At 52.3% G+C, this 18,010-nt stretch overlaps 1 protein-coding gene across 1 annotated transcript; it reads left to right on the top strand.

The window, feature by feature from the left end:
• The first annotated feature begins 1,859 nt into the window (after positions 1-1,859).
• CLEC4F (C-type lectin domain family 4 member F) lies at positions 1,860-15,756 on the top strand. Its single transcript, XM_075536051.1, has 8 exons — positions 1,860-1,935; positions 2,710-2,826; positions 3,130-3,190; positions 5,858-6,698; positions 7,422-7,734; positions 14,190-14,341; positions 14,999-15,117; positions 15,606-15,756. The coding sequence occupies exons 1-8, from the start codon at positions 1,860-1,862 to the stop codon at positions 15,754-15,756; spliced, it is 1,830 nt and encodes a 609-aa protein (XP_075392166.1).
• Positions 15,757-18,010: the final 2,254 nt, after the last annotated feature.

Raw genomic sequence — 18,010 nt, 5'->3', positions numbered from 1 at the left:
TCCTAGAGTCTGCCTGCCTTGGCTGGGAAGTCTGAACCCACAGAGGGAGCTGCTAAGGAGCGATGGGAGGGGGTGCAGGGAGGAGTGACACATCCACACAGGCTTGGCAGATTGGACCAGGACCTGTAGTCAGGAGAAGTACATTCCTGGGGAGCCTGGGGGGTGGTGGGAGGTGGGGTTGCATTCTTCCAAGAGCAGAGTAGTGGGTCTTTGCAGCATTGTCATCAGTCACCCCCCACCCCCCAACCCCATGCGCCCCCGGCAGCTCTTCTGGTCCCAGACCCATGATATTTACCATGAAATATGGGGGATTTTTCCATCATCTGTTGGACAGTTGGGAGCTGGGACTGGTGACAATTTTGTCTCATTCAATTCTTGCATTTATTGTATCGTATTAATCCCCGCCCCCCCAGAGTCCTGAGGCTAATACTACTTGGTCTGTCTTCTCTCAATGTTGTAATAAAGTGCTCTTGGAAAAAAATGATACTTTTGTATTTGAATATAAAGGGGAAAAAGAAACACAACTCAAGTTACCGTCACTGACTGAGTGTTTCTAGCTTTGGACAACAGGCACTAGGACGTTGTACTGTTCTGTTTCTGCCTCTCCTTAGCTCCCTCCTCCCCTCCCCACCCTTCCCTCCCTTCTTTCAGTTAGTCGAGAACTTGACCACTCGAGGGGCGGGGTCTAGTCAGCTCCAAGCAAGACCTCTCCTGCAATAGCAGCTGGGAGGGCTGTTAGCGCTCTCCCAGTCACCCCACCCCTGACGGCTCTGCCTCACCAGGGATGGGACTGCGGCTAGTCCAGCGGTTCTCAGCCTGTGGGTCATGACCCCTTTGGGGGTTGAACGACCCTTTCACAGGGGGCGCCTAAGACCATCGGAGAACACATATTTCCGATGGGCTTAGGAACCAAGATACCTCTCCTCTAACTGTTTCCAGGCGGGTCCGCCCACATGCAGATACGCTCACATATGCTCATCCGGTGTGAAGACTGTTACCCAGGCTAAACCATGCTTCAAGACAAAATTTCATCGATTTGTCATAAGGCATCAATATTTCACAATCTATAATGACATATTGTTTTTGTAATTCACCACTATGCTTTAATCATGGTCCATTTGTAACCATGAAAATGCATCCTGCATATCAGATATTTACATGACGATTTATCACAGTAGCAAAATGACAGTGATGAAGTAGCAACGAAAATAATTTTGTTGCTGTGGGGGGGGGGTGTCACCACCACATGAGGAACTGTATGAAAGGGTCGCAGCATTAGGAAGGTTGAGAACCACTGGGCTAGGATGAAGGGTCAGGCCCTGTCCCTGGATGTTTTCTCGACAATGCCAAGGAGGAAACTGGCAGGTTCCAGCCCACCAAACAAAAACCAAACTCATCGCCCAGTGGTCCCAACTCTCAGTGACCCTGTAGGACAGCGCAGATCTGTTCCCTCATCTTTCTCCTCTGGGGGTTTCGAACTGTTGATGACCTTGCAGCTGGCGGTCCAGTGTGCAGCCTATCAGGGTCTTGTCCTGACTGTGACTTTGGGGGCAGAGGTTGATGTCTGGGTACAAGGCTGGATGTGGCAGAGACTGGGAAGATGGGGCTGAGGAGGGGCCAGGGCGGAAGAGGAAGGGGACAGCGGGGAGCTGGGCAGACAGGCGCCTCCGAGCCCTTGAGAGGAGGGGCCCCTGGGGCTGGTTTCCACAGAGTCAGCAGTGCGAGAGTTCGAGCTTCCAGGGCAGTCAGGACTTGCATAGGAGCATATAAGTCTGGGCGTCTCAGTTTTGCTTCTCAGTGCTGCTGGCCCAGGGCCTGGCCGTTGGAGGGTGGCAGGCAGCACGGAGCAGCACGGAAGGATGAAGGAAGCAGCGGCGAATGGTACCCACGCCTCTTTCTGCACAGACAGCCAGTGTGTCTCCCTGCATCCCAGAGGTGAGAAAACGTGGGTCCAGGCGGCTGGTGGCCCCCCCTCTGCTGCCTTGCCCATGGTGTTCCTGGCCTCCGGGGAAACAGACGAAGGCCATGGTGGGTGGGTGGAGGAAGGACTCTCTGGGAATCTTTCCAGACACTTCCCTTGCCCATAGGTTAAGGATGGAAACCGACCAGGAGAAAGGGATGTACTTAGAATCCACATAGACTTGGCTTTGAATTTCTAGCTCTTTACACTGGGTTGGCCCAAGAGGCCCGTGGGCTAAGATCTCGCCACCTGCACTCAGTCCCAGAATCCTCAGGCACAGCTTTGCTGAGACAGCCGGTGGAGGCAGGGGGCACATTCTGACTCCGACAAAGGAAAGTCTTAGGACTGGTCTGCGGAGAGAAAACAAACAAACAAACCCAAACACCTTTACACAGTCCAGGGACCTCACGTCAGTTAATGGGGAAGCAGCAACCCCCAAAGGTGATGAGCCTTGCTCAGGTCATGCTCCATGAGTGAGTCTGCTTCCAGATTCCAGGGCCAGGGTCCCGTCCCTCCTTTCTCCCTCTCTCCCTTCAAACCAAACTTGTCCTCCTGCCCTGTGCCGGGTCTGTGCCCAGTGCACCATGGAGCTGCCTCCACTTCCTGAGAGCTGTCAGCTCGGCTGCCCCACTCGGCTTGGGTAATCCTCATGAGCATTGCTAGGTGCCTCCCTGTCCTTTCCCCCTACCGCCCTGTATGATCAGTCTGGCAGGTGTCCCTGGTGATACAGCCACTCTTGTCCTCTGCAGGTATGGAGTCAGCAGCAGCAACCCCTGCAGCCCCCAAGGTGCCGAGACTTGCCCAGGCCATGCTGGCCTTTGTGGCTATGACCTTGGTCTTCTTCCTTGCGGCTCTCTTTGTTGTCGGTAAGCTCCTACATGACCCAAACCATCCTTGTTCTTCCCCCACGCCCCAAAGCCACCAAGATACCCGGAGAAGCCCAGAAGGTAACTCTGCCTCTAGCCCAGACTTTTTCTGGGCCCAAACAGAGATCCCTATCCACAGGTTATCCTCTCCAGAACCGAAGCTCCCTGAGGGCAAGACTCTGAAGGAGGTCTTGATGCCAACTCCTAATGGGGGGTGGGGCAGCTGGTCCCCCGAGGCTTAAGAGTGGACCTTTGTGCTGATGGGGGTGTGGTGCTGTGTTTCAGTTCTACATCACTCAGGAGCTGAGGATCCTTCACTCCAACCCTTTCAAGCTGCCGTTGGGGGAGACAACATCACCGGCTCTGGGGACCCAGAAAGTGAGTAGCCATGAAGGGTGAGGGCCGGGAGGGAGTGGGGGCACTAGGATGTTCAAACCCCAGGCCCATCCTCTCCCATCATCCTCAGACCCTTGAATGGCTCCCACTTATCTCACAGAATCTTTTTTTTTTTTTTTCCCAAAAAACAACTCTAAGTCACAACCCGCTGCTATTGGGTTGATTCTGACCCAGAGTGACTGGAGGGTTCCCAAGACTGAAGCTTCACGGAAGCGACATCTTTCTTTCTCTTGTGGCACAGCTGGTGGGTTTGAACTGATGATCTTGATGTTAGCAGTCCAGTTCATAAACCGCTAAGCCACCTGGGTTCCTCAAGCAGCTTTAGTGAGTAACTGACACATAATACAACGTATGTACCGAAAGATGTACCATGTGCCAAGCATTGACACGGCGACACCATCACCACAACCCCGGTAGTGGACCTATTCATAATGAATTATTTCATAATTCATTCTTTGTTGTGACTCTAAAAGCTCCCCGCCTTTCCTTGCTTCACCCACAAACAACCACTGACCTACTTCCTGTCACTGTAGATTTCTTTGGACTTTCTGAAGGTTTCTAAGGAAAGGACAGACACAGGAGGAGTTTGTTTGGTGTATGACCTCTTTCAGCCTGCAAACTAGTTCGGGTTTTATCCCCATTGTTGGGTGTATCAATAAACGTAGGCGTTTCCTTATGTGAAAAGCCCTAGAGATGCACTTGGCTGCCACCTGAAAGACCAGAAATTCAAACCCACCAGGCGCTCTGCGGAAGAAAGGTGTGGCAGCCCGCTTCCACAAAGAGGACAGCCTTGGAAACCCAATGGCACAGTTCCACTCTGTCCTACAGGGTCGCTATGAGTTGGAGCCCACTCAATAGCAATGGTTTTGTCTTGTATTCCACAGAATGGATACATCACAATCAGTTTCTCCATTCCCCCGCTAATGCACAACTTCCAGAGGGATGGTACCATTTGCACTGTCTGGCCGTGTTCTAGTACCTCCACTGCTTCACTAACACTTGCCTAGGTCATCAAAAACATGCTTAGATATTCCAGTTGGTGCGTGATATTAATTAGCATTTACTTAAGTATGTTGAGTATTTTTTTTCATGAGCTTCTTTGTCACCTGTCAATACTTTTTGGTGAAGTGGATCTTCCACTACGATTGTTGGTCTCTTGCTTGCATTTCATCAGGCAGGTTGTTTGCAAAGATTCAGTTTTTATGAGTAAATGTTGAGAATTCTTAATGTATTCTGGACACAAGTTTGTCAGACATGCGATTTGTGACTCGCATGTTTCAATTAGCCTGTGCCTTGTCCTTCTAGTCTCTCGACACGATTTCAATGTAGATAAAGTCCAACTTACCACTCTCTTTGCTCTTATGGATTGTGCCTAGACCAAGTTTCCACAGACTTTGCTTTTTGAAATTTTATAGTTTTCAGTTTTACATTTAGGTCGATGGTTCATTTTCAGATGATGGTACAATGTCTGTCTTGACATTTGTTTTTGTTTTTTGGCCCATGGATATCCAATTGTTGCAAAGATGATCCTTTCTCCATTGACTCTCCTTTGAAATTTTATTGCGCATCAATTGTCTAGATGTATACGGATCTGTTTCTGGCCATCAGCAATAGATTTCCATTCCGTTCCATAGGTCTACTGGACGATCTTGCCACCTGGCTTGACGCTAGCACAGTGACTGAATCCTGGCCAGGTGCAAGGAATAAGGGAAGGGGTCCCCCAGAAAGGGGCCCTATTCCCTTGGGTTCTTGTCTCCATTCCTGAAGGGAGGCTGGAATCAGGAGGTGACCATGAATGTCTGAGACGAGTATAGCTCATGAACTGAGCAAAAGGTGATAGAGCAGGATCGGGGCGCTGCCGGTGAGGGTGGCAGGAAAGCCCATGCATATGGAAGGAGCTGTACTTATTATGGACTACACAGTGATCGAGGCCTTGCCTTCAGGCCTCCCATATCTCCAGACTGACCTGTAGGGCTCCCTGTCCTTTGGAATATCCCCGAGGACACGTGTAATCCTGGCTCAGTGGCTTAGCTTCTCCTGAAGGATGTGGTGGGTCTTTGTCTTAGCCATGGGGGTCAACTGAACAGGGTGATTCTGCCACGGGTGTTCATTTTGTTTCATTTCTGTTTTTCATGGGATCTGGGATCAGAAAACCTACAGGTGTGTGTTCTGCATCATGTTAGGAAGTAACTGATTAATCAAGGGGGCTCATGGTTGTCAAGCAAATGTAGGACAGGTTGAAAACAGGGAAATTACTGAGATGTCGTTTCTGTTTTCATAAAGACCCACTTAATGGTGAAATTTGAGTGGAATTAAACGCCCACAGTTCTAAATTATGTAAGTTACTTTCAAGTTCAATTACGGTGGAGAAATACTTTACTGTTTACCAGCGCGACTCTGGGTGGTTAGTCTATGGGAGGCAAATAGTTTAAACCTTTGATCCTGCTAGTTAGCTCACGTGTGTTAAGCAGCTCTTTTTGACTCATAGTTTCAGGTGGTCCACCCCCAGGACCAGGGAGGCTGCCAGGACCCACAGGCCACTGGCCAAGCACACTCAGGGCTCTGTAGATGACATATTTGGGGGGAAGTCTTGAGACTGCTCTGATTGGACGATGCAACACTTCCCTGCATAATGGTGCCCTTTTGACAGCTGTGTCCATTTCCACCATCCAGGTCCCTACCCTTCTAGGGTGGCAGCGGTGCAAGAGGCTCTTCAGATGTTGAAAGTTCAGATGGAGAACACCAGCACCTGGCGTGTGGAGATCCAGATGTTGAAGTGCAGTGTGGACAATGTCAGTTCTCAGATCCAGATGCTCAGCGGCCACCTGGAACACGCCAATGCCGACATTCAGATGGTAAAGGGAGAGCTAACTGATGCCAGTACTTTGAGTGTCCAGACCCAGAAGTTAAGGAGCTCTTTGGATGGGGCCAATGCTGAGATACAGAGGCTCAAAGGAGAATTGGAAAAGACAAATGCTCTGAACTCCCAGACTCAGAGTTTCTTAAAAAGCAGCTCTGAGAGCACCAGCCTTGAGCTCCACACACTAAGCAGAGGCTTAGAAAATGCCAGCACGGACATTCAGATGTTAAAAGCAGGCTTGGAGATGGCAAATGCCCAGACGCTGTTGGCAAACAGTAGTTTGAAGGATGTCAGTGCTCAGATCATCCTTCTGAGAGGCGATCTGAACAGCGTCGAGGCCTTAAGGACCCAGAGCCAGACTTTCAGAACTACTTTGGAAAGGGCCACTGCAGAGATCCTGAAGCTGAAGGGAGGGCTGCAGAGCGCAGGTGCAGCCAATTCCCAGACCCAGACCTTGGTGAGGGGCAGCCTGGAGAAGACCAGTGCTGAGATCCAGGTACTCAAAGGCAACTTGGAAAGGGCTGGCGGTGAGATTCAGGTGATGAGAACGGATTTGGAGAGGGCCACGGCCCAGGGCCAAATGGCCAACAGCAGCCTGAAGCAGATAAACGCTGAGGTCCAGGCATTAAAAGCAGAATTGAAAGTTGCCAATGCTTTGAATTCTCAGATGCCAGTGATAAATGAGAACTTGAAAAATGCCAACAAAGAGATACAGGTCTTAAAACGAGGGCTGCAGGACAGTGCAGCCTTGAAGACTCAGATTCAGCCCCTGGGGAGCACCCTGCAGAAGGCCAATGCTGAGATCCAGAGGCTCAAAGGAGATTTGGAAAAGGCAAATGCTCTGAACTCCCAGACTCAGAGTTTCTTAAAAAACAGCTCTGAGAGCACCAGCCTTGAGCTCCACACACTAAGCAGAGGCTTAGAAAATGCCAGCACGGACATTCAGATGTTAAAAGCAGGCTTGGAGATGGCAAATGCCCAGACGCTGTTGGCAAACAGTAGTTTGAAGGATGTCAGTGCTCAGATCGTCCTTCTGAGAGGCGATCTGAACAGCGTCGAGGCCTTAAGGACCCAGAGCCAGACTTTCAGAACTACTTTGGAAAGGGCCACTGCAGAGATCCTGAAGCTGAAGGGAGGGCTGCAGAGCGCAGGTGCAGCCAATTCCCAGACCCAGACCTTGGTGAGGGGCAGCCTGGAGAAGACCAGTGCTGAGATCCAGGTACTCAAAGGCAACTTGGAAAGGGCTGGCGGTGAGATTCAGGTGATGAGAACGGATTTGGAGAGGGCCACGGCCCAGGGCCAAGTGGCCAACAGCAGCCTGAAGCAGATGAACGCTGAGGTCCAGGCATTAAAAGCAGAATTGAAAGTTGCCAATGCTTTGAATTCTCAGATGCCAGTGTTAAATGAGAACTTGAAAAATGCCAACAAAGAGATACAGGTCTTAAAACGAGGGCTGCAGGACGGTGCAGCCTTGAAGACTCAGGTCCAGACCTTGGGGGGCAGCCTGCAGAAGGCCAATGCTGAGATCCAGAGGCTCCAAGGTGACTTACAGAACACCAGGACTCTCACTACCCGAATCCAGGAGAAGCAGAACCAGTTGGAGACACTGCGCTCGGGTTTTGCGTCCTTGGAGCAGCTGCAAAGGACGCAGAGTGAGTGGAGGGCAGGGTGGCTGGGCCGGGGAGCATGGCCTGCTCAGGGACCCTCTGGCCCTTCAGTCTATTTGCTGCTCTCAGCAGGGGACCTCTCTGGGAAGGAGTGTGGGTAGTGGAGGGAATCCCAAATTCAGTGACATATAAGGCCACTCTGGGCAGAGGTGTTGGAATGCTAACGGTGAGGTCAGCAGTTCACATTCCACCAGGTGTTCTGCAGAAGAAAGACGAGGTTGTCTGTCCCTGTGAAGGTTTCCCATCTCCGAGACCCTACAGGACAGGGTAGCACTGGCCCTGTGGGTTCCGGTGAGTTGGCATCGACTCAGTGGCCGTGGGAATGGGTGGGTGAGTGCCGTTTGAAAAGGCAGGCAGGCCTGGAAGGCCGTGGGACACTGTGGCTGTAGAACCGGTCTGGGTTTTATCCTGCTGGAAGTGAGGAGCCACTGCAGGGTTTTAAGGAGGATGCGGGGGGCGGGGGGCGGGGGGGTTCTGGCTGAGGGACGATGGAGTGGGGGGCGGGGGCGGGGCTAGAAGGGATGACGAGAGGAGAAGAGCAGCGTGATTGGGACATGCCGAGTCTGGGCGGCTCTGGAGATACTTGAATACTTGAGTGGCAGGCTGCCTGGCACCCAGGAGGGAGGTCTTGGCCCCATTGAAGGCTGGGACCTGGAGTCCGGTATAGGCTGTAGCATCAGGACACAGGAGTTTTCAGGAGACAAAATGCGCCCTGAGAAGAGGCTTGAACCATGTCGGATGACTCCGCAGACAAAATAAGCACAGGCTCAATTGTGCTTACTTACTAATCTGTCATGAACAATTTCATCCCCCCACCCCACCCCACCCCACACACATCAGGTCTAGCTGGCATCTGTCTGTCTGTCTTCCCAGCCCATAGCACCTTCCTACAGAATCAAACCCTCTCCTCAAATTCACAATCCCTGGCAGGGATGGAATACTTCTTAAGCCAGTGGTTCTCAACCTTCCTTATGCCGTGATCCTTTCAGACAGTTCCTCATGTGGTGGCGAATGCCGCGAGCCTTTAAGTTCCTCATGTGGTGGGGACCCCCCCAAGCATAAAATTATTTTTGTTGCTACTTCATCACTGTCATTTTGCTACTGTCGCGACCCACAGGTTGAGAACCGCTGTCTTGAGTGACGTTAAAGTGGACTGACTTGTGCTTACTTCCTCTTCTGCAGGGAACAGTTTCTTTGCTGTGGTCAACAACAACAACAACCACACACACACACACACACACACACACACAAACCCACCCACAAACACGTGAACCTTTCCACTACGGGTGAGGAAGTAAGCACAAGCAAGCCCATGCTTTGGCTATTAGGTAATTCCTGCCGGGGACTCAGGGTAGAAGCAGGAAGTTCAGGAGGCCAGAAGGAAAGAGGTATGTGGGAAGGAGATTGGAGAAAGCCCTTAGAGACGGGAGATGAGCAGTTGGGGAATCCAAGGAAAGATAATTTTAAGAAGGGAAGGGTTAGTTCAGGCACAGGCCACAGGGGTCAATGAACCAAGAGTCCACTGACGAGCCATTGAGCCATTTGGAATGAAGTTTCAAGGGTAGTGGTGGTGTGGGGGCCAGAACATGGTCATTTGAGGGTGAACGGGAAATCAGGAACGTGAGCCTTTTGGGGTCCTGCCTGAGAAGAGAAGGAGAGAAGTGAGGATGAAGTGAGGGGGCTGAGTATGGCTGTGGGAGGGGTTGAAAAGCAGTATGCATAGTTTTCCATGATGGAGTCAACATATTAACAAAAGGCATGGTAGCCAATATTGACACCGGGCGCTGAGAAAGGAGCCGACTGTATTGTCCTCTACGTTGTCCACATGAACCCGCTGCTAGCGTTCCGGTGAATTGCTTTAAGCGCAGTTCCTAGAGAACAGTTGTCTTGATGTGAGGTCCACTGAGAGGCACTAGCCAGGAGTGGGAGGCCTGGGGAGGGAGGAGGGAGAATTGAGTGCACAACTGAGTGATGGGCCTCAGTTGGGATGATCCTTGAGCCGCTGAGGCTGGAGGAGACGGGGGTTGTAAGTAGATGCTCGCCTGAGTTTGTTGTGGCGGGAAGGGAGAACGTTGACCTTTCATGAGTCAGTGGTGGTTCATGGTAGAATTCCTGTCACATGGGAGCTGGGGCTTGGTCCCTGACTGGTGTCTCTCAGGGTCAGCCACGACCTGTCTCTTCGTGGAGGCTTGTATGATGCTGAACAGATGTCAGCAGAGCTTCCCGACTCAGACAGGCTAGGAAACAAGCTTGGCGATCTATCTCTGAAAATCCAGCCAACTAAACCCCTGTGGGTCACAATGGTGCTGCCCACAGCCCAGCACTAGGTGAGGTTTTGTTCTGATGGACACGTGGTCTTCATGAGTCGGGGATGAACGTGATGGGAGCCGACAATAACCACATTCCTGGAGAGTGGGGGTCCTTGCTAAGGGGAAAGGTGGACAGAGGGAGCTGGGAGAAAGATGGGACCATTTGGAACAGCTGCTGAAGAGAAGGGCCAGCGACAAGGAGCTTGACAGGTAGCGCCAATGGCTCCTTCTGCTTCCTGTTCATGGTTAGCACTAGTCATGACCCTGGCTGGACGCCTGGCAGGTTTCCCTGACCGACACCTCTCTCAGGGCCCGCTGTTGCCCTTCTAGCGCAAGGCTGTCTACTAGTTCTCCGCCTTGGTGGCCCATTAGAATCACTTGTTGATTCCAAGGTAGAGCGACGTGCTCTATGACAGAGCAGGACTGCCCCGTGGGGTTTTGTGGGCTGTAAACTTGGTGGGAGCCGCCTCGAGGTCTCTTCTCCCGCAGAGCCACTGCTGGGGGGTTCACACAGCCAGCCTTGCAGTTAGCAGCCACGCACTGAACCATGGTTTCGCCGGGCTCTTTCAAGACTCACTAACGGGAGAAGGCAACCAGGGCGGCGTCTGTCCTGTGTCACAACCAGATCTCCTGCGTGTCAGCTAGTGACCTGAGTGGGAGACTGGCCAGGAGCTCTGGTGGCCGAATGGCCTTAAAGAGCTTGACCCGAAGGTTGGTTAGCATCCACTCACTGCTCTGTGGGCAGGAGATGTGATAGTGTCTGCTTCTGTAGAGATGCCCAGCCTCAGAAAACCCCATAGGGCAGTGCCATCTCTCCTATAGGGGTTCTGCGAGTCAAAATGGGCACAGTGGCAGTGGGTTTGGGTTTGGAGATTGGCAGCAATCCTTCTCTGAGATGCTGCTGGGTGGCCCCACATTGAGTGTGTGCTGTGGGTGTGGTGGGCCGCCATCTTTGAAGGGTGTGCAGCTGCTTGGTTCGTGTACACTGGAGCCCAACTCACTGCAGTCGACTTGATTTCAACTTACAGTGATCTTCTGGAGGGTTCCCGAGACGGTAAATCTTTCCAGGAATTTTCAGCCTCACCTTTCTCTCTCAGAGTCGTAGGTGAGCTTGAACCACTGACCTGCTGGTTAGCAGCCCCATACCTAACCCAGAAGCCCGGGTCCAAAAGCTAACATACAAAAGAGTTGGGGGCTACGCAGCAGGCATGCTGCGTTTGTTTCCACAGGCTAGGGCTGCATCATTTCTAACAGGTTGGAAACTCTTTTTAAATTACGGATGCCTGGGAAATCAACTGCGGAAATTGGATTTTTTTCTTAAGAGGGGTGAGGAGTTTGGGATGGAGCCTGTTGCTGTGGTTAAGTGCAGTTGACCCAGTTCTGATTCAAAACAACAGAATGAAGCAGCGCCCTGTGCATCACGGTGCTGTCCTCACAACTGTGGTCATGTCTGAGCCCACTGTGCTGATCCGTCTGGTCACTGCCCCTAGTCTACGCGAAACCTGGTCTCTCCCGACAACGTGTCCAAAGTAGGTGAGACGGATTCTCCCTGCCATTGCCTCTAAGAGGCATCCTAGCTGTACCCCTTTCGAGAAAATCTGTCCTGTCAGCAGTCCGTGGTACCTTGAATGGTGGCGCTGGCGAAGAACTGTCACATGTGCCTATTCCTCTTCAGTCTCCCTCGTTCGGTGTCCAACTTTCCCATGGAGAGGAGGCGATCGCCAACACCCTGGCTTGGGCCAGGTGCACATTAGACCTCAGAGTAGCATCCTTGCTTCCCCCCACTTCACACAGGTCTTGTGCAGCAGACTCACCGACTCGGTCGCGTCATTGGATCTCTTGCCCGCGGCTTCCGTGAGCATTGCCGGTGGAGCCGATGCAGCCCACGGGAATTTTTAAAAAGCTCCCAGGTGAATCGAACAGGCACTCCGGGGAGAGAACTATTAGTTCATTCTTGTTCTTCAAGGATCACACAGTAAATGTTGTAGGCACACGAGCCAGACCGTTTCTCCCTGCTGTGGGAGGGCGAGGCCCTTACCGGGGACAACAGTGAGTCAGGGCTGCCAAAGGCAATGAAACGGCGTTTATGAAAGAGTCTGCCCCCTGGCCATGGTGGCACAGTGCTGACTCGCTGGGCTGCTAACCCCGAGGGCAGCCTTTGGAAACCACCAGTGACTCCGTGGGGCTCTCTACTCCCGTCCACTGTCACACGCTCAGGGATTCGCAGGGGCCAGTCTACCCTGTCCTACCGGTGGCGTGGCCGACAGTCAGTCCTCACTCCATGGCATTGAGGCTTCCTTTTGGTTTGGGTTCTGGCTAACTGGTTCTCATAGTTTAGGGAGCATTAGAATGATCTGGAGGGCTTGTTAAAACTCAGCCTGTTAACCTTTTCATGACCTGTGGGACACGTGATGGCAGGGGCGGGTGGTGGGTGGGAGGGGAAAGGGGACTTCCAAAAATTGTTGAAAAATTCTGATTTCAAAAAGTTCCATTGTACCCCCAGGAGCTTTTTGAAAGCCTTCTTATACCACCCACCTGCATTTTCTGCCTCTGGGACTTAGTGGGAAGCTGTTATCCCACTGTTAGTGTGTGCTGCCGTCTAGTCGGGGCCTATGTAACAGTGATTCTGAAGGAACCGGGGCCTACTCCCACCAACTCCAGTGGCCTTTGGGACCATGGCACTCTAGTGCTTGTATCAAAATCCATGTTACTTCAAAATACTGTCCGTTATCGAAAGCACAGGTCTCGCTCTCTCACGCTCGAGTGCACACACACACACACACATCCAGAGCAGGAAATAATTTGCCCTCAAAAGGGTTAAGAAACCCTTTAGGACTGAGCAGGTCTGGGGTGGACCCGGGACTCTGCATTTCTCCCAAGTGTTGAGGCGATGCTCCTGTTGCTGATCCCAGTACCGTGCTCTGAGCACCCCGATGAAACACCCAACACCTCTCACTGAGACCTTAGCAATTGCATTTTGACTGGTATTTCTGGCTCAACTAGGATAGCCTTTTTCCTGTTTGGTTCCCAGTGCAAATCAGAACATATGACTATTCTTCAGGGCTTCCCGTGCTCACACAGAAAAATCCAGACTCCTTGACATGGGATGTAGTGTCGGTGATCGGCTCCAAGTTCATCTCTCATCTCCTAGCAGATGGCCATTCCCTAATACTTGAAATGATCAGTCTGTGACATGCTGTTTCATGCCCGTGAGTCTCTGTGCCTGCTATTTCCCCCGCCTCGAACATCTTTCTGGGGTTGGCCACTTGGAAAACTTCCTCTGTCTTTTGAGACTCAGCTCGGGCAACATCTCATTTAGAATGTCCCTCCTAGGCGCTGCCACCAGCCCAGATGAAATGGGTCGTACTCTCTTCCAGCCTGAACTCTAACATGCACATGGTTTCAGAGCAATGCATCTTCAACACCTTGTGACATCTGCCTTCTTTCCTGGACTGCACGTCGCTTGAGGGTACAAAACTAGCATGTGACAGCCCAACCTTGTCAAGTACTAGGGAATGGCCAATGGTCCGTGTGGGTTTCTGAGACCGACTCTTAACAGGAGTGGAGAGTTTCATCTTTCCCCGGAACCTTGGAATAGATTATCTTAAAGGGTGGGGTGATGGGGAAGAATGAAATCGTCAAGGGAATTGGGGCTCGTGCTGTCAGGATGAGCTATCTGGAAAATGTGAGTTGGGGCAGATCAGATGACGGACGGCAGCATCCCAGGTATGGTCGTAGGTGTAGGACAGCCGAAGAGGCTGGAGATATGAAGGCCAGGAAGTGAGCAAGGCCATGGGGTGGAAAAAAAACAAACTCCCAGGAAATGGCGGCAATTGAGGTAGAGAGGACTGTAGGGTGGAAGCAATGCATTGGACACGAGGATGGTGTGGCCAGAAAGTAGGAGACACCCTAGTGGGGTTGGAGTGTTCCAGGAAGGGCTGAGCCCAGGCCTTAGCACTCCTGCACTCTGGGGAGAGGGGAGTGGGAGGGGGTACAGCTGCTGCAGGCCTTGCTCCTGGAGACCTGGGTCTGAAGGATTGCACGGGAGTGAACTGCACTGGCCAGTCCCAAGAGAAGCGATGAAGGTCAGCTTTCTGTACTCACCTTGGGCCTGGTTCCCTCTCTTTCCAGATGAACTGCTCAAGCTGATCCTGAACGGCTGGAAGGTCTACAATAGACATTTGTATTACTTTTCCGATGATAAGAAGTCTTGGCATGGGGCTGAGCAGTTCTGTGTGTCCCAGGGAGCCCACCTGGCTTCGGTGACATCTGCAGGGGAGCAGGTCAGAGCTGATGAGGGCTTGGGCGCTTCTGATGCACTTGGTGTATCATGGACTTTCTCCTCTGAGAGAGGCCTTGGCAGAGACGTTAAAGTATTGGGGAGCGCAGGGCCGCCCCTGCTTTTCCTCTCAGCATTCTTCCAGTCACAATCTTGATCTTGATGTCAGGCCATTCCATAGCCATGGGGAGCCATTGAGCGGGAGAACGAGGGTTCTTGGGAAGGCCATCTGCACCCCTGTGGGTTTGAGGGCCAGCGAAGGAAAGTAAGGTCATCCTGGGTGGATCATCTGCCGAGGCTCCTGCTCAGCATTTGCTGCCACTTTAACTAGACGGCCCAGCCCCGGTGGCTCTCCCGAGTCTGGGTATGCTCCTCACAAAGCACATCCCATGAAACGGTGTCTCCTAGTCAAGCCATGCTTCTTATCCTATGCAGGGATAGGGAGCATGGAGTAAAGGGGACTTCGCCCGAGGCATCTGGCCGCAGAGCCAGGTGATCACCCAGTACTTAGGAGCATCTGTCTTTGTGGCAGACAGAGAAGTGAGCTTCAGGCCTCTGAGGCCCCTGCAGGGAAGGGTTGGGGAAGGAACCACCCAGAGTCCTCCTTCACACCACGCGGAGAACCAGCTCCTCAGACAGCGACTCTGTCTTTTCTCTACAGAAATTTCTGACAATGTCAACGAGCACCTCTTACCACTGGATCGGCCTCACAGACAGGGGCAGAGAGGGTTCCTGGCGCTGGGTGGATGGGACACCGTTCAATGCTGCCCAGAGTACAGGGTGAGCCCACTGCTGCCTGGCACTGCCTCCTGGGTGGCCCTGTTGTGTGTGTGTGCTTGCATGTGTGCAGGCAGGCATGTGTGCGTCTACTTAGGCATAGTGTGAGGCTCTGCCGGGCCCAGTCTTAGAGGATCCTCAGCAGGACAGGTCCTGCAGCTGGGGCTACCAGGAGTCTCCCTGTCCTGTGTCCCCCTCTCCCAGACACACACAAACCCACACCCACCCACTCCCTTTTACGGTCTCAGGCCCATTTGCAAAGGGCTCCAGTTGAAAGGATTCTGGGTGGGGGTAAAGGGGAGGGCCCAGGCTGAGAGGGGCACCTCCCCTACCATTCCCTGGGCCTAAGCCGAACCACTCGGAGGGCATTCTGAGTCCTAGTTCTTTGTCCACAAGGGGTTGGGAATTGATGTCACTTTAGTTCCATACGTCCCACCAGGGGGGATGGCCACTTCCTTTCCTTTAGCTGAATGAAGCCCTTTGGTTTTCAGGTTTTGGGGTCCGAATCAGCCGGATAACTGGAAACATAATAATGGGCAGACTGAGGACTGTGTCCATGTGGAGAAGAAGTGGAATGACATGGACTGTGACACACCCTACCAATGGGTCTGCAAGAAGCCTGTGGGGCAGGGGCTGGCCTGAGCACAAGGGGTCTACTTTTGGCACCCCCCCCCCTCAACTTATTCTCCAGGGGCTTCCACTTGTCTTTTGTGTGTCCTGCCCGGTAGACCATTGGTTCCTTTCACCTCTCCGTAGGTAGCCCAGGCCTGTCCCACAGCAGGTCCTCAATAAACACTTGTTGAAAGAATGGAAGGAAGCTCCATGCTGTGACAGTCATTGATCTCTGCTGCCTGAACTCACCCTCCTCCTGTGCCCCTCTGCCCTGAAGCGAGCATGCGTCATTGCTTTTAGTTCTCTGTAAAGCAACAGAAGTTTGACCACTATAAAGAGGAGGGGCTGAGACCGCAAAGAAGCCCCTGCTTTTCCAGTAGCTACTTGGGCTCCCTTTGTGCTCAGAGGGGTGGGAATTAGAGATGATGCGTCCTTCAGTGCGCTCCAAGCAGTAAGCCAGCTGCCGTGGGTGGATTCTGACCCAGGGCAACCTCAAGTATGCTCAAGTATCCCTGTGCTTGCTTCACAGGGACTGACGCCAATTTCCTAGGAGTCCATTGTTAGAGTGTTCTTCTTAGGCACCTCAGGGTGGACCTAAACCTCCAACTATTCGGTGTGTTAGGCCTGGTTGTAACATCCATTCCCTTCATACTTCAGTAAGGAACATCCAGCGCCGACGTCTAAGGGGCAAACCCTGGACTTCCCATGCCCTTTCCAGAAAATAGCCGAGCGAACCACGTGCCCGCATCTGCACTCCAGCTAGCCAAAGAAGCCGAACTGCCATAAGGCACAGGTCAGCCAAGCCTCCGCCCTCCACCTACACAATTTGTTTCTCTAGGACCCCACTCCCCAGGTACTGTAATGCGTTAGGTTGGGCTGATTAGGCAAACAAATCCAGCGACACTCGTGTGTGTAAGAAAGAGCTGTATGTCACGAAGTAATTATGTATCAAGAAAGCAGCCCAGCCCAGTCCAACTCAAGCCCATGAGTTCAAGCCCAGTCCACAAGTAGCACTTTAGACTCACGGAGCCCATGCAATGGTGCAGGAAGTGAGAGGCAGGTGCAAGGTCCAGCAGACCCAAGGCCAGTGGAAGCAAGGCTGGGCTCCTGTGGCTCTCAGGGTCAGTAGTAGAGAGGGGTGGGGTTCCCAGGACTCTCCAGAGGAGAAAGCCACGCCCACAAGGAGGCATCATCAGGCTGTGGCCTGATGGACAGGTTGGATACCATCTCTACACTTTCATAATCAAGTTGACATAAACGTATCTAACTACCACATTTGATAGTACCCCTGGTGCCCATTCGTAGCACCCAGAGGCTCTTACCTCACTCCAAACCGCGCCCCAGATTCTGACTCCTCAGGCCTCCTAGTTGTCCCAGTTGGGCTGGTCCAATACATCTTTTTACTCTTCAACCTCAGAGGCAGGCTTCGGATTCCATTCATTGTTGTAGGAATGCAGTCTCCTGCAAATGCAGCTTAGAATGCGAATTTCTTGAGTCGCTCTTTGCCTGGTGCTGGTGCATCCCCTTCTATGGGTCTTAGTGGTCTAGCGCTGCTATAACACAGACAACACAAGGAGCTTCAGAAGCTAGAAGTCCGAATTCCAGGCACTGGCTTTAGGGGAAGCTTTTGTCTCTGTGTCAGCTAGGGAGGAAGGTCGGTCCTTGTCTCCTTTCACGTCTGTGGGCCTGATGTCCCTGGGAGATCTCCACATGTCTTGGCACCCATCTTCCCCTGGATCGAGGTTATTCGCACAGGGACCCCGGGTCCCAAGTTGTCGCTTCATTCTGGGCTCTTCCTTCTTGGTGGTCATTGCGTCTTTCCTCCGGTTCCTCTGTTTAATCTCCTTTCGATATCAACAAGGATTGACTCAAGAACCAACTTGGTGCTGTGGACTGCATCCCGCCTCATGAATATACAGAACTGCCTCTAATTATGCCTCGTTAACATAACAGTTTACAACACATGGTATAGTAGTCAACAGATCCCAGAGTGGAGGACCATGACTTCATACTGAGAATGACCACCTCGCCAAATTGACAGGTTTGTATTTTTGGTGGTGGTCAGAGAGCTGGTGACCAGACACAAATCTGTAACGCCACGCATGCACAGAGAAGCTTGTGCAGATTTCTAGAACTCTCTCTCAGCAGAGCTCCCTTCTTCATACTCTTCCCCCACATCGAATGCTCTCTTTCCCAAACTCCATCTCTTCTCTGCTCAGCTTGTCAAGATCACCGGATCCTGTTTAGGACCCCACCCCCATCCCCGCCCCTCCCTCTGCTCTGT

The sequence above is a fragment of the Tenrec ecaudatus genome, chromosome 17, assembly GCF_050624435.1.
Source record: "Tenrec ecaudatus isolate mTenEca1 chromosome 17, mTenEca1.hap1, whole genome shotgun sequence".
Lineage (NCBI taxonomy): Eukaryota > Metazoa > Chordata > Mammalia > Afrosoricida > Tenrecidae > Tenrec > Tenrec ecaudatus.
This window is presented reverse-complemented; position numbering and strand designations above follow the sequence as displayed.

What these genes read in the sequence shown, in the direction of transcription:
- CLEC4F (XM_075536051.1), top strand. Translation starts at nt 1,860, where the DNA reads ATGAAGGAAGCAGCGGCGAATGGTACCCACGCCTCTTTCTGCACAGAC. An exon ending in GCAGCTGCAAAGGACGCAGA is followed by an intron (nt 7,735 to 14,189) that starts GTGAGTGGAGGG and finishes CTCTCTTTCCAG; the next exon opens with ATGAACTGCTCAAGCTGATC. An exon ending in AATGCTGCCCAGAGTACAGG is followed by an intron (nt 15,118 to 15,605) that starts GTGAGCCCACTG and finishes TTTGGTTTTCAG; the next exon opens with GTTTTGGGGTCCGAATCAGC.